General features: G+C 40.9%; 1 protein-coding gene across 9 annotated transcripts in view; it reads right to left on the bottom strand.

The window, feature by feature from the left end:
- Positions 1-11,878: 11,878 nt before the first annotated feature.
- Positions 11,879-15,995, bottom strand: part of LOC122766826 (multiple PDZ domain protein) — a 42,278-nt gene continuing 38,161 nt past the window's right edge. For all 9 annotated transcript variants that reach the window (XM_044022020.1, XM_044022019.1, XM_044022021.1 and 6 more), the window contains 4 exons: positions 15,140-15,244; positions 14,835-14,929; positions 13,257-13,380; positions 11,879-13,151 (listed from right to left, as the gene is read on the bottom strand). In XM_044022020.1, the coding sequence (XP_043877955.1) occupies positions 13,005-13,151; positions 13,257-13,380; positions 14,835-14,929; positions 15,140-15,244 (471 nt within the window). In that variant the 3' untranslated portion in view covers positions 11,879-13,004. The remainder of the gene's footprint in view (positions 13,152-13,256; positions 13,381-14,834; positions 14,930-15,139; positions 15,245-15,995) is intronic.

Raw genomic sequence — 15,995 nt, 5'->3', positions numbered from 1 at the left:
GCTTATGAGGTCTATACGGGACATGTTTGCTTTGGTGTTTGGGAATCTGATGAAATGTTTAAATAGACAGGATGTTTCCAAAAAGGCTTGTAATGAATGAATGAATGGCTGCTGTAATGAGTGGTGCACTTTCCCAGAGAACTTTAAACTTTTAAACACTGGTGCTTAAGTCAGTATCCATGGTGGTTTTTTTCCTGTAATATTCATCCTCGCGTTGACTTTGTGAGCTGTTACCTTGGACTGGTCTCATGTCAGTGCTTCCTAATTCAAGATGACAGATCTGTTGATGAGTGTGGAGCGCACCTCACACCCGTCAGTGCAGTCGACCTGTCAGTCGTCAGTCGTGCCCCGTTCAAGTAACTGATTGTTTGTGCTTGTCTCGAGCCAGCAATGTTTCCTTGTGACTTATTTACTTACACGTAAAAGCGAACACTCACAACTCTGTATTTTTGCTTCCCAACTGTGTCTTGTAGCTTCAGTCAACGATGGATTTATGAATAGTTAGTGTTGACCTTTACACGGAAAGGGAGCAGAATGCAGAATGAATGCTTCATTGTTGAATCATTTTGTTACGAACACACAGACTGGCACGACCGGTTACACTTTGACCACATCTAATGTCAACATATTATGACATATTTTACTATAATGATGTTTTCCTACAAGCTTCCTTTACAACCTCTTATGATAGAAACTAAGGATTGGCCCGTAAGTCATAATTAGTCACCAGGGAGGAACATTATTCATTAGTCAGTGCCGATCAGTGTGATGCACCAGGTAAAAGGCATCTCAGTGAATCCACTCTGCGATATTTTATTTATGTAACCAGGGAAAGGTCCTATTGACATGGTCATCACATTACAGACATGAAAAGACAACAGAATCTTAGTGAATCTATATTTTCAATATTTAAACCAACTAGACAGAAGTCAAATTACACACATCTTTCCATATCTTCCCTCACTCATCCCAGTACCTTCAGTATCCTCCTAAACCATCATCCATTCATTGCCCCTTGCTTCTGTTGAGTGACCCACTGACACCCTGACATTTGATGACTCTCTCCGTTTGTGCCTTTCCTGATTTCCACACTTCAAGAGCCGAGCCACTGAGCCAGCTGAGATTAAACGGCAGACTACATCCAGTAGATAGAGAGGAGAGAACAAAACAAACCTCTATCCCATTTGATCCCCACCCCCTTTTTACACTCCCCTTTTTCTCTTTCTATCCGCGCCAGGAAGCCTTTTTGTGACTATATTGGAAATCAAAGAGACTTCAAGAGAAGAGCTTTTGAACTTTTTTTTTGCTTTTTGCTTGAAGTTTTGAGATGTTAGTGTTGTGGTGTGTGAAGTTCATAGAAACTGTGGCTGTGTTTCATTCAGTTCTTTATTTGGGATGAACACGTACATGCATTTGTAATGTCCTCACTGATGTGACTGAAGAGGGTGAGAAACTCTCCTGTAGCAACGGTCAACCTGAAGCCAAAATGTCAAAAACCCTTTTAAGTGTTTCCTGGCAACAGGATGACCCTGTCCATTAAAGGAGCAGAGCCGGGGCAGCGCGTCGGTAGGCACACAGAGACGTTGGTTTGTTGTTCCCTGGACACTCATTCAGGTCAAATGAGGGCAGTTGAGGGTCAGTAGGAAAGCTTTTGAATTGATTGACCCAAAGAGGTCAAGAGATAGAAACAACTGACTTTGTAGTGAAATAATATGGACATTCTAACCCTGCATTTACAGTCATTTATTTTTAGGTAGAGTAAGTGTAATATTAGCTTCTGTGCTCCAAATGTATTACTAACAGCAAAGTACTTGCAGTACTCTTCAATCTAACCTTCTTCAATGCTAATATAAACAATAAAGTAAATCATTTAAAACCACATATTTCTACCATGTAGTTGCTGTCGCCTGCTGTTTGCTCTCCACTACTGTGCGGGAAACGTTTGTGGCAGATCAAAAATGGGCATAATGAGAAATGTAGTCCACACTGAGCAGCTTAATGAGCATTGTGTGACTGAGGGGGGCAGGAGTTGCATGTAAACAACATGAATTTGTGAAAGTCGTGCTCACCAGCTGTAACTGACGTGTGTTTGGTTTTGTCCACGTGTGACCGATTGCCACTAGGGAAACTAATGGCTATAATAGATCATCTTTGCTTTGTTGAATCTTCTGATTTTCTGCCTTTTATTTTTAAAGGTCCATAAAGACTTTTCTGATGATTTCCTCTATTCACTTCCTTTTGCCTCAAGCTCCTCAGTCAGAGGAGTCATACTCTTCAATCCTTTTCCTCGATCTGTAATTTTCCATTCCCGTGTGAGTTCTGGGCTATTTTTTGAATTTGCTCCTTAATCTTCATGACTGTACACATATAAGGCGGCACAGCTTGTTTGTTGCTATGGGATCCCATTTTCCCAACCATTCTGTCTGCCCTCCCTCATGAACTGTTGTTCTTCATGGGAAAGAGATATGATCCTCTTGGGAAAGAAAAATGACCACCCCCACTCCCCCATCACTGTCCCGTGAAGCCAGACCGTCCCATGATCCTCTCATAGCCATGAGTATTTCCCTTGTTTAAGTTTATTTCCACTTGTTCTCCGTCTTAGAAATGTTTCTGTCTTCAGTTCACCCAAAATAAAATCTTATTTTTCTGCCTGCCAAAGCTTACAGGTGGAAAATCGTCCCCAGTGCCATTTGAGTTCGAACCTCAAGACTTGACACCAAAACCCTCCTTTGCAACTGAAAACAGGTGAAACAGGGCCCTGAAGATTTGGCTCAAGTGATTCGGTTTGAGGGTTTAAGGACCTCTAATATCCGGGAGGGATTAGGATTCAAAACTGGCGAGGTTTCCTTGGCAGCCTCTTAAAGCCCCCCATCATTCAAATCCACAGCTTCAATGAAAAGACAAGATCATTTCTACTTGAGCAGGATTTGGATGGCCTCCATGGCAGGAGTGTAATTATATCAGGTTTGAATTCCATCCACCTGACAGTCTGCATGCAAATATTTGATTTAGAGTTGAAGTGTAATCTTTTACAGCAATTGATGGACGGGGTTTCCTCGCGGTAATGTATGGACAATGTGAAACCTGAGTTTCCCTTTGAGTCTCATTTGAAAATCCACATTTCTTAATGGATGAAATGGCCCTTTTCTGGAAATGACCCATCTCGTAGTGTTAGAGAAAGCAGAGAAGTGTAAAGGCTTGGTCATAATCACCATGTTCCGCTTCTGCAGAGAGCCACTTTGCATTTATGCATGCGCGTACAAGCTTGCAGTTCCGTTCAAACTTAAACCAGTGTGTCTACTGAAATCTCATATTCTATTCCAGTCATTGCAAATGACTCATATAATCTCAAGCAACCATCTTTTTGTAAACTTCTTAAAGCCAAGGAAATGAATACAGGATAATGTACAGTCTATTATTTCCATTGAGATGCTATTGCAACATTTTTTTTAATTTTTTTTATTTTTTTCCCACAAAAAACTAATTTGGGACAGTTGAAACAAAACAAAACAGGCCATTTCCATGTGTCCATGGTGCAGTTATGGACGTACATGATGGTTTTTCCACCTTTTCTCTGGTGTTTGTCTACACCAAACACTGACATTCAACAGTTGGAAACCCACACTGCTGAAATAATACCAAGCTTTTGTCTTGACTTGTCTCTGATTACTTGAGCATTCAGCCTCCCAGCCCCCACATGCATGCATACATACCCTGTGGGGATAGCCACCTGTCTCAGCTGACTCCTGGGATGTCTCCCTGGCCTAACACACGGCTCTTTGTCATGGGGTGTGTGTGAGGGGCTTAAAACCTCTTGGCAGCCTGTTGGTGATAGGACTCAGGAGACTTGTGCTGTTGGGGAGCAGTTACAGCACTTCCTGTCTTTTTTGTGCTGAAAAGTTTATATATATATATATATATGTGTATATATATGTATATATATATGTATATATATGTATATATTTATATATATATATATATATATATATATATATATATATATATATATATTGGAGCTTTGTTCGTTGTGTATTGGTTGTGTATGTGAAAAGTTCATTTGTGCAGGGGTTTGGGTTAATCCATAAGATCAATAGCACAGTACAGGCCAACCAAGGTGACATCAGCTTTTAAACACACAGTATCTCAACTGCAGACAGTGACAGCTGACCTAACAGTGTTCAGGCCTTTGGCAGTTTGTGTTAATGATTGCCTCTGTGCAGAATCATCTCTTGAATCACTGGTGCACCTCTTGCCGACAGCTCATCTCCCTCACCTCCTCCTGTCCGCTGCAGCCGCACTCGTGTGGATCTTGTACTTTTGCTAAGAGCCTAATGAAGACAAATGACTGTGAAGACTGCTGATAGGGTACAAATGCTGCCAGAGCAAGGTACATGTCCTGGTCTTAAAAACTAAGAACACCCTCAGCTGTGAATGACTCTCATGGCTTTTTTCCAGAAACAGGTCCGCATGCTTTTATGTACGCTGAAGAAGTGAACGTTTAAAAAAACTGAAGCAAACTTCCTTCAATGTTTGAGTCGCGTTTGTTCAAACTAAATTTATGAAGCTATGTGATTACAACTTTGCGTTTACTTTAGTTTGAATTATTATCTTCATTCGTTTAAGTGTTAACAAGTGGAGTCAACCATTTACTCTTTATCTTTCAGAGGATTTAGCACTTGCAACATCACAAATCAATCCAAAGCCAAACATGCATGTTCACGTGAATCTCAGATGCAACACGCTTAGAATTAGCAATTATTATAAAAACACACATTATCTGCATTGAATTGGAATTGAACAATGTAATATGACTTTACTTGACCCACGTGTTAGTCTTTGTGTAACTGTGAGTAGGGGATAGGAAACATAGAGAAGGGGCAATAAAAGAGTAAACTAAGGAGCAACCACAGTACTAAGCTGCATAACATTTTTCAAAACGTTTTAGCCCAAGCACCAAATGTGCTTCCAAGAATCGACCGTCATGTCGCAATTCAATTTTGTCAAAAGAAAATGTAAAAAACCTAAAGCGTCGAACGCATTGCGACTCGTGTCTCCTTTAGATACAGAGTTGGAAAATCAAATTCGAAAAGGAATCACTGGTTCTTGGCAAGCGATTCGACATAGCAGGGATTCCACTCCAGCCCACTTTTGAGAGCAGTGGGAAGATTTGATGTGTGGCTGCAAAGCTTTGCAAGAGGCTTTCTCTTTGCTTGTAGAGATGCTGACATTCACTCTTCAGACAGAATACGATCTACTGCTATAGCGCTGTACATTTGTGCTAAGGATATTTACATCTTTAAGCATCAGATTTCATAAGAACTGACAGGTCCTTATTACACATATTTGTTTTCAAATGAATACACATAAACATGTAATGTAATTTAATGTACTGTAAGCACGTAGTTCAGCATATTTACTTAATGACCGGAGAAAACACTGGTCATTAAAGGCGTACTGACGGCCACACTCTGCAGTTACGTCGACCTTTGATGACAACTCTATGTAATGCTATGTTTGCATATACAACACGCTGATGTTAACGTCGTCACCATGGCGACATAAAGCCTGTCGAGTCACGCTTTTAAGAGCCTCCGCGCACGTTAGCCCGGCCCTGCAGCCACGTTTGTTGTCAGTACAGCAGTTTGTCTGTCAACAAACACAACGGTGCTGGCTCTCGTACTTTCACGACATGTCTGCCTTTTGTCCTTGAAGTTCATTCCATGAATGCATCAGGCAAAATCGCAATTTAACCCAAATGAGTCCCAATTTTATTCCTTTAAAGAAATGACAAGTAGCAACACTTCTGTCGTTTGAAAGCAGATCAACATAGCAACCAAATCAAATGTAACAGGTTCATGCACGTTAGTTGGAAAGTTTTTTCCCCCTCACGACACCTTTGGTTTAAGATATTTTCAATCAGCTCCAAAATGATCCCTTGTTGTCACTGTGTGAGCAATCATAGACCGTGAAATCACTTTCAATTGACGCATTCAAACACTCTGTGTTCATTTCTTGTAGTGTTTCATTTCCACATGGTACATTCCATTTTACTTGAAATGCAGTTCCTGCTTCAAACAGCCCTTGAAAAATCTTTGTCCCTTTAGTGGATTTACAAAAAAGCTTAAAGATGTGTTCTTATCTTTACAAGACACACAACATTGTGACCCAGTTGCATTTCTGTCTTTATTACTAATGTGGCCTTCAAACAGTGGCATGTCAGATGGATTCCAGTCGCCCCTGGCCTTTCGCTGTTGTCTTTTCATTTGCACCGATGGCGGCAGGGCAGATGAAAGCAGAGTGAACGTGTTCTCATTCCTTCTTTGCATGATTTAACAGCGATTAGACAATGTGGTTGCACTCGTTTTAAAGCTTGAAAATCACTCGGTAAGTGGCGAAAAACCGACAGAAACTATTTGGCATCTGTGATCGCGAGGGAAGGAAAGGAAACCGTCTCATGGCAGAGAGTGTTTTAACAGCACATGTCAGGCATGAACCACAGGGATGCGTTCACCTGGTCAGGGAGGTGTAAACTTGTTTTAAAGTGCTGCAGAGGCCTGTGCTCAGCCTGTTGTGGTCTCATCAAGGGGCGAGGGGAAGTCCTTGACATCTCCGCCTGTGGGGCATCCTAATAAATCAAGCAGAAGAGCCGGATTTTAAGTGCAGCCCCTCGAGTACTCGCACAGCATTGTTCCTTCTTTTTTTTTTTTACCAGCTGCATTTATTGATGCTGCTGGAGAAATGGTAGAAGATATTTTGAGTCATATTAGTGACATTCCCTTTAAATGCATATCATGCATCATCATCTGAAGCACGGACTTGCTCGTGCACACTTCATGATTTACACGTTGTTTACAACCAACCAACCAAAACACTTGAGAGCACATTTAGAGTTTCTTTAACTGCAGGAACGTGACTATTAGGTCCAGGCCATTTCTTTAGCTTTTTATGTGTGTTGTCTGAGAATGTGGCTTTAAACATCGTCTAACATCATCCTTCACAAGCATTGACAGTGTAAAGCCATCACTTGGATGCTCCTCGACAGATAAGAGGTTAACAAATAACCCTGCAGGCTTTTTAAGTGATGAGTTGCTCAACTCCACAGAGGCTGGACTTTATGGTCCTTATCTTATGATTAACAAGCCTTTGTCATATGATAACTACAATTATAGGGTAAGATGATATAATGGTTGCATAATGCAAGTAATGACTTGGTAACTTGGCGTAGCAAAGGCTGCACAATAAGTTCCGGGACAACAAGTCTGAATATGACTGAGTTGTTTTCTAATTTGTCGAGGGCTGTAGATTGTGTGTCACCCCACCGCCCCACTCACTTATACAGTACGCTCACAATGAAGCGTAATCTTACATGGTGGGTGGGGGGGGGGGCTGATAACAGAGGCCCTAAAAATGTCAACAGCTGGGAATGAATCAAAAGTTAGACATTCAAGTCAAAGCCCGAGCAAGTATCAGTTTCAGAAAAGGATATTTATGGCGCGTCATTTAATTTGAACTCGATTCCAGTGTAATGGCACGGGCAGGTTCTCTGAATGAAGACAGAAAATTGGGTTGAACATCGGCGAGTGCTCGAGGCGTAAATTGGTTTTAACGCGGCCTCATTTTTCCATCCTGCCTTAAAATCAATACGGTGCCTTTATGTTTTTTTTTAAGCTCCAGTGCAGAGAGACGCTCAATAATACAGGCTATTAACAAACGTGGAACACACACACACAGTGCACTGTTGGAAAGGCCTTTGGTTTGTTAGCGTAGCGCTTTTCTTCGGCCACATCCGTGGTTATTGTCCACAATTCAGTTTCACACAGATTCAGAGAAGTTTGTGTAAATCCTCCGTGAACCATACTGACTTATCCTTCTTGCCCACATTGTTATTAGTGATTGGTTCTTTTATTCAATTGTATCACAATACTGTGATTCTAGAGCTATTGCAATTTGATAGAACCATGAACTGCAGTTTTCTTTTCTCCCTGAAATCGAAATTGAATTATACATTTGTAGAGACATTAACCTTTGAGTCGTATTTCCAATATCAATGCACGTTGTGTGTCAGTCAGTCAGATAGTCATCTATATTGAATGGGAGCGAGGTACAAATTCAGCTGCCTCTGCTAATGATAAAATAAACACAATCAGGCCATTAAGCAAAATGAATAGAGGACAGAAGCCTTCAAATGAACTTCCTTGAAATTAAACTGAAAGATATTTACTTGTTTAAACCCTGGATTGCAGCTAACACTAGATAAACAGATCTTCCAATATGTTTGAGGTAACTCGGCAACTGCTGCTGTTAGATGTTATTGTTTTTTTCCCCTCATCCCTAATATAGAAATTGTAAATCAAATTTTTTTTTTGTATTTTCTGTGCGTGCACGCTGGATTAACAGCCCTGTCGCTATGTCCTTCAGCAGGGTCACATGCTGAATGTGCACCTCTCTCAGGCAAACAAAGGTCATTCTTTCACCTTCGCCTCTACAAACATATCCCAGCAACTGTGTCACCACATGACTTTACACCCAGCACATAAATCCATGATTACACACTCGGCCTTATCAGGCCCTCGGTCATGGTGATGTCATTCTAAGCTGTAACAGAAATGCAAACATTCCAAGGGAGACACGCACAGTGTGTGTCCTCGTGGTGAAGTCGCTTCCTGTTGATCAGGTGATCACTGAGACGGAGACCGGAGCTTAGATGGAGGGCTCATTAAAAACTGTTATCGACTGTTTGCACTGCTAACATGTAATAACTGCAGTGAAGTGTTCAACGCCACACAGTTTAATGTCAGTGTTTGGTGTCCCCCCATTGAGCATGTCCACGGTCGGCTGTGTCAACACACTCAAGAACGCTCACGGTCCATTTTGTGCAAACACACGTAAAAGTCAAGGAGGAAATCCAATCCCGCATGATGTCATCAGTGCTTTGGTTAACTCGCAGGTTTATTTTAACACTTGAACGTGAGCCTTTATGCTGATATGTGGAAAACCTCACTGTAAATCATGATAACATCCAGCTTCCTGCTCACAAAGTATGACTCTGGCATAATTGCGGGTTATAAAGGAGAAAAGTATGTGTTTGTTTGCGTCTTGATTGTTTACCCCGTAAACTACAGTGTTACCAGCTATATAAAGACAGATAGTTATACACGTTTGTGTTTGTTCTGGAAGCAAAGCACACATGTAGTCAGCAAATGAAATGCACCATGAGCAGAGTGCGGGTGACATCCGTTGTGCTTTTTATTATCTGCTCATTCTACCTGGAATAATTCCACACACCGGTTTATGTTGGAAGCTTTGTTTACCAGTCTTAGGTTATATTCCCCTGAAGGGTTGGATTCATTTCATATCGTCTGTGGTTACCATTATAGTTCAGTAAAGTTCAATAGTGCATATTAATATAAAAACCAGGACTTGGCATCAGGAGTTTCTTTTTTCTTTTCTTTTCATCTTTATTTTTATTTGACATGGACATAAAAACTTTGGAGTTGCACTTCAGTGGAGGGAATATATATATATATGTGTATATATGTGTATATATGTGTATATATGTGTATATATATATATATATATATATATATATACATATACATACATATATATATGTGTATATATATATATATATACACACATTTATATATATATGATTGTAAAAGAACAGTAGGTGCGAACAGTAGGAAAGGCCTTATTATTGGTAAAATAGTACTGAAAACATTGATGATATTGTACCATATTGTGGTACAGCGATAATAGGTGATTTAAATGTCACTGATTTGCAGTGTATCAGCTTAAGAGTGAAACGTTTCTTTGAGATTTGACATGTTTGTCTCCAGTGGTTTGCCACCAACAATCAACACCAGTTAGCTACAGTGACACCATTGTGTTGGGAGGAAGGACTGCTGAAGATACAGCTACTGCATGCTGACTCACACAGTGCAGCGGATTGTACCAGCTGTGACGCGCCAATCTTTCTGACAGCTACGAGCAGATTTGGGGCAATAGTCTGAGGGCAGGAAGGTCAAATGACTTCCTTCGAAGGATTTCTTTTCAGTGGCTCTTTTCTCCAAAGCCAGAGAAAGGAAAGTCTGTTTAAGGCAGCATATTTACACCACTGCCACAGTGAAAATTGAATTATGTTTGCTCATTTGCTTTTGCAGAAGTATGTCATTGTGAGGTCAGAGATGGAAAGATGACCTTTTTTAAGAGCCTCTGTTCTCCAAGACAAAAAGAAAGTCACGGTTGAAAGGAGGTTTCTGATGCATGTTTGAGATAACAGAAATTGCTTTCCGTGACGTTGAAGAGTCCACTCGGCAGATCAGGTACGCGGAAGATGAACGACATAGCCAGCAATTGTGAGACCTACTCGAAACATCAGCTACAAACGGACAAACATCACTTCGTCTAGTGCTTCATTTTGGTTGTCATTTCCATTGCCATGCCCCAGATATTAAAAAAGAAAATTAGCAGGCAGTCAAACCGGCTTCATTGTGTGCTATTTGGTATGTTTGCTGAGTCATCATGACTCTGTTGGCTGCATGTCTTGATTGCTGGAGTGGATGCTAACATGAGTCATAATGATAGCTGCTCTTAAAAGTTGAAACAGGTAGCAACAAGCTTATTATACAGAGGCTGCTTCTGAAGCTTTGGGGTCAAACACATTAGCTGTGCCACCAGCATTGTGTAAGCAAGAGGACATTAAAAACGTCTTTGTTGTGATTCATGTTCACAGGGTCAAGGCGACGTTGATGGGAAAGTCCCATGAAAATGTGCATAGAGGCCTGACCGACATCTTGTCCTTTTTAAGTCCTAAAGCGTTGGCGCCATTGTTGCAGAAAAGTTACACCAATTGCCCACATTGAAGTCACGCATGACTTCACAGCGGCAACACCTGATCTCACTTCTAAGGCTTGTGCAGACAAGCCTTGTGTAAACCAGCCGGCATATCCTGATTCTGGACTTGGGCGCTGGGCAATCTCTAAACCACTGGGACCGTAAGAACAGGTGCTTGGTGAAAGCTCAGCTGTCGAGTGCAGGCTGTGGTAGCTCCAGTTTGCGGTTCAGGCTGCGGCAGCTGCAGGTAACGGTGTTGGGTCTTGACCTCAGGGTGAAGGACTAACCCAACAGTTAAGAAAGCACTGCAGTGTGCATCTGTTCCAGCCTTCTCCATCTGAACAAACCCCAGATCCCATTAGATGCAGGACTTCAAAGGTCTCACTCGACTCGTGTGATTAATTGTTAGCCATTCCCACATATTTACTGTAAACTGCCTTCAAAATTGGACTTCATGCGTCAGACTGACCATGTGACAGGCTGTGATGCAGCTGTGCATGTTCAGACTGAAGGGATTCCATATTGTATCTATGCCGGCTTTATTAAGTCTCTGGTGACAACAGAGGGCCTATTCAAACAAGACCAGACGTGCTGCTCCACACGGCCTTATTATCCTCTATCTATAAATCTTTGTGCAAGTACTGTATGTTTAATTTGAACTTGCTTGTGCTCCCGACTTCTATCCATTTCATTTCATTTTAAATGTGATAATAAATAGATTTTATTTCCCAAGTAAAAATGTTTGAAGTGATGCATGGCAGATGTAATGTATATACTGTACAATGACCCAAGCCTTTCAGTAAGAAGTTGTTAGATTGATGAAGAGCTGGTTTACTTGGAAGGTTGCCTTAGATTTTACAATGCTCAGGGACTATTATTCATTTAATAACATTATATGCTCATGTTTAAGTTTATGATGGTTTGGCTGAGGCTTTGACGGGCTCGTTTTCTTTGTGGATTTATTGGTGGTATGGGCATTAATGCACATTAACTCAGTGCAGGCAGATAAAGTACAACACCACACGAAAGTGGAACACATTGGTTCAATCCAAAGGTCACTTTTATTTATTTCAGTGTGAATAATTTCAATACTGTCACTCCAACAATACTGGATCCATAGTTCAGGTGTTAAAATTGACAAATGTCTCTGACATTAGGTGAACTTAGTATTTGCTTGTTTCGGTATGTATTTGTTTTGGACGTCAAGGTGAAAATGAGCTCATGGTCATTTTAAAATCTACCTGGCTACAAGAACCTCACGTTCCACTCCAACACAAATAGCAGTGAACACAGAGTGAACATTGAATAATACTTAAAAAACGTAAGTACTGTGATGTAATACCTTGCATCGGGTGTAGCAGCACTATATCTCAGTGAGTCGGTTCCTCATCGAGTGGGTACAAATGGGTACATAGTCACACATCAAGGATTTCACAGTCATTTCCCTTCAGAAATGTGTGATAATACAGTGTATTTACAAGGGCAGACATTTAGCCTTCAGCACTAAATAACCACAATGACTTCGCCATACAATTACAGCAACATCAACTTTGCAGGAAATTCAAGGTATTGTTATGAATAACCGACAGCAGTGCAGTGTGAAAGGCAAATAATGCTATTTTCAGCTAATGCAGTCATTAGCTAAGTCATGCTTATCTGTTATTTGCCCAAAGGGTATTTTCATGCTGTTTCATGCTCCGAACTTAGCAGGAGGTTACACTGTAAAAAACAGCTTGGAAAATAGACCTCTCCATTGTAGAAATACTTGATATTGCTTGAGCATGTTCTCTATTGTAAAGTACTCATATCTAAATACAGAGTGTTCAGTGGATAGTGTTTCTAATACTGTTTACGACCTATAACTAATTAAAACACAAGTAATCAAATCATATGTATTTGTTACGTATTATTTTAGAAAACAATATGGGTACAGTTTATTATAGGATCTGCGTACTGTCAGTCAGTCGACTTTCAGTAGACTTAAAATTAATCAAAACGTTCGAATCTACGTTGAACAACGTGCTACTTCATGATAATCAGTGTCTATTTGCAAATATTTGCAGATTTTCACAGCTCTGGTGGTTTTAACACAATCACCTGGTAGTGATATGTTGATGTGTGAGTGACGTGACACCTGTAGGAAACATAGTGAAGAACAATGTTTGTGTTTATGAAAGCACAGTGAGCGTGACGCCTCCTTTAGTCCTTTTCAGGATGCCCACAGCTTCTTCATGAGTGACGCCCTCCAGACTTTGCCCGTTCACCGCCATTATCTGATCTCCTCGTTTCAGGCGACCGTCCTCCGCCGCTGCTCCCTAAATGCAAACACACACACAAACACACATGTGGGCTTTTTGTTGGACAACACACATTTGTTTTCAGTTTGGCAAAGATAAATTGTTGTAACTTGCTGAACTTACCTTTCCAAAGACAGTTTTGACATAGATGGGTAAATCTCCATGAGGACTTCCGTACCCTCCAACTATACTGAAACCTAGTCCGTCTGGTCCTCTTTCAAGAGTGATGCTCTTATACTGAGGTGGACTGATGGGACGACAGAGACACTTTTTTAGAAGAGACACAAATATGAAAAAAAGCTCCTCCGTTGACTTAAAAAAATACCTTTTAAATACTTTCCCCACTTTATTAGGTACGCGTGCCACAATGAAATGGCGGGAGTGGCTTCAACATTTGATGTATGTGTGTTCACCTTGGTTGTAAAAGTGGTTTATTTGAGCTACTGCTGCCTTTCATTCATTTCAAACAAGTCTGGCCATTCCCCTCTGACCTCAAAAAGACATTTTCACCAAGAGAACTGCCAATCACCGGATATTTTTCCTTTCTTGGACCATTCTCTGTAAACCCTTGAGATGGTTGTGTGTGTACAACTCCCAGTTAACCAGCATTTTCTGAAATAGTCAGACCAGCCCCCTCTGGCACCAATGATAATACCACATTTTAGTCACTTCACTGAACCTGGATTTGACCTTCAGCAGCTTGTGTTGACCATGTCTACATGCCTAAATGCATTGGGTTGCTGCTTGATGATCGGCTGATGTGATGAGCAGTTGCACATGTGACCCTAATAAAGCACTTTGGGGAGTGTATTTTAAAAATCAAATTTTAAATCAAATCATTTTCATTACATCCACAACTTAACATCCCGTGCACGTTTGTATTATAGGTGACCCGCAAGTTTAATTATGCAAGTTGAACATTCGAAGAAGCCACTCCATGCTTCAAATCACAGTACTGTAGGTCATCATTTGTTTACTTGTTTACTCGCTGTGAATGGCGATATCACATCCCCGTGCTTTTGTTGTTTTTTCTGCCCATCAGCTGCTCCTCACAGAGAAAACACATGGCTACTTCATGTGCAGCTGCTAGGCTCTTCACCATTGAATGAAGATGGACAAGAAAAAACATATGGCAGAAGAATTAAATCTTGGCTGTACTTCTTATCCAAGACTTATCACTTCTGCTATGCTAGCGGCTTAAATGCTAACGCTTCTCCAGAGTTTATACACACACGGATGGATTATTCAGTGGACCGAAAGAGAGTGGCAGAACACCATGAGGCGAACAGACACATCAGTTACTTCTGAGATGAAAATAAAGCACCGCTAACCTCTTATTAACCTTCTATCATCTTATGGGGTGAGTTTTCATTAACGTCCTTAATCTACGTTACGATAGTGTTAAGTCAAAGTCACATACAGGGATTAAAAAAATGCTTTTTTATGCTAGACGCTGTTTTTTAATAATCCACTGTGCGCTTCAGAGCGTTAAGCTTTAACAGGAGAATTTGAGCATCTGCTATTAATATGAATAACAAACCAACCTGATGTTGGGGGCCCACATCTTCTTCAAATCTTTTCAGATTTCTTTCAGAATTTGTAAATACCTTAAAATGTCCCTCAGCCTACTTGTTCCTGTTTTTGAAGTCTATTGTGGTCAAATGGATTTTAAATATTCCGCCTATAAGAACCAGTTCATACCCAATGTCATCCTGGAAGATGCAGCTTGGTGTGAGACCTACAGCTGGCTGATCCTGAGAGGGGCCTGTCACAGTTGTGTCACCGCCTGCTACCACCTGCATGTGCATGAGCAAACACAAAGAAGCACACACTGTCACGGAATGTTCGATCTGGTTTACTGACAAGTGCTGGATGTGGGAGACAGGTTTTATAGTTCTGGTAAAGTCTGCTGCTGGTAACCTTTGCCTGCTTTTGTTCTATAGATTATCTAATTGTCTATGTGGGTTTTATCTAATAAGAACAGAAGAGATAGAAGGAAGGGAGACCTGCAGCTGTATTGTGCCTGTAGCATTCTTCAGCAGAGTGACGGCCTGCAAATGGCTCATGCCTTCAGCAGAGGTTCCACAGATGCTGACGATTCGGTCCCCAATCTGGAAAAGGGAGAGTTAAGTTTGTTAAGTTGCATGAGGGAAAGGGGACATTAGCTGAGACATTACCCAGGCCTGCCTACTTTTAAATGATTTGTGTGTACAAAAGAACCCACATGTGCACTGCCCCTAATGACGGACGATTTTACACACACAAATATACATCAAACTCCATTTACACAGTAAATAAAGTCTTTGACGTATATTGATATAGTGACGATTGTGTCATCTGTGTAAACTTGACTCAAACTCAACCTCGATGACGTTAACTCATGAAACTCACTTGAACTCGACGTACATAGCTTATTCACAAAAACAGTATGTGAAACACCGGCTCACAATATAGTTTGTGCTCAGTCATTTCTTTCTGTTGTGTTCTCAGGTCTCGTTCTGGTTGAAAACATGAATAAACATTCAAGATTCTCCCCTTTACTTCAATGAGCCCGTCTGTAGGATTAATGATGTGAATGCAGGGAGTGGGAGAGATTTATGAGCCATGTTCGAAGACACCATTGTCCTGCTCCGGGCACACAGGCCTACGATTGTTAGCTTCACTGTCGTTAAACTGCAAAGGTCACTGCTACAGGCGGCTGACTCTTGACCTTTGGGAGCATCTGAGATTCACCATCTGAATTCAGTGAGTGGGAATACGTTCACTGAAAGTAGTTGACATTCATTTTAGATACCACACAAAAATGACTGGTATGCAATTTCAGATTAGATGTCTACTAAAAGCCAAAAAAAAGAAAGAAAG

This window comes from Solea senegalensis, linkage group LG3, assembly GCF_019176455.1.
Source record: "Solea senegalensis isolate Sse05_10M linkage group LG3, IFAPA_SoseM_1, whole genome shotgun sequence".
NCBI lineage: Eukaryota > Metazoa > Chordata > Actinopteri > Pleuronectiformes > Soleidae > Solea > Solea senegalensis.
This window is presented reverse-complemented; position numbering and strand designations above follow the sequence as displayed.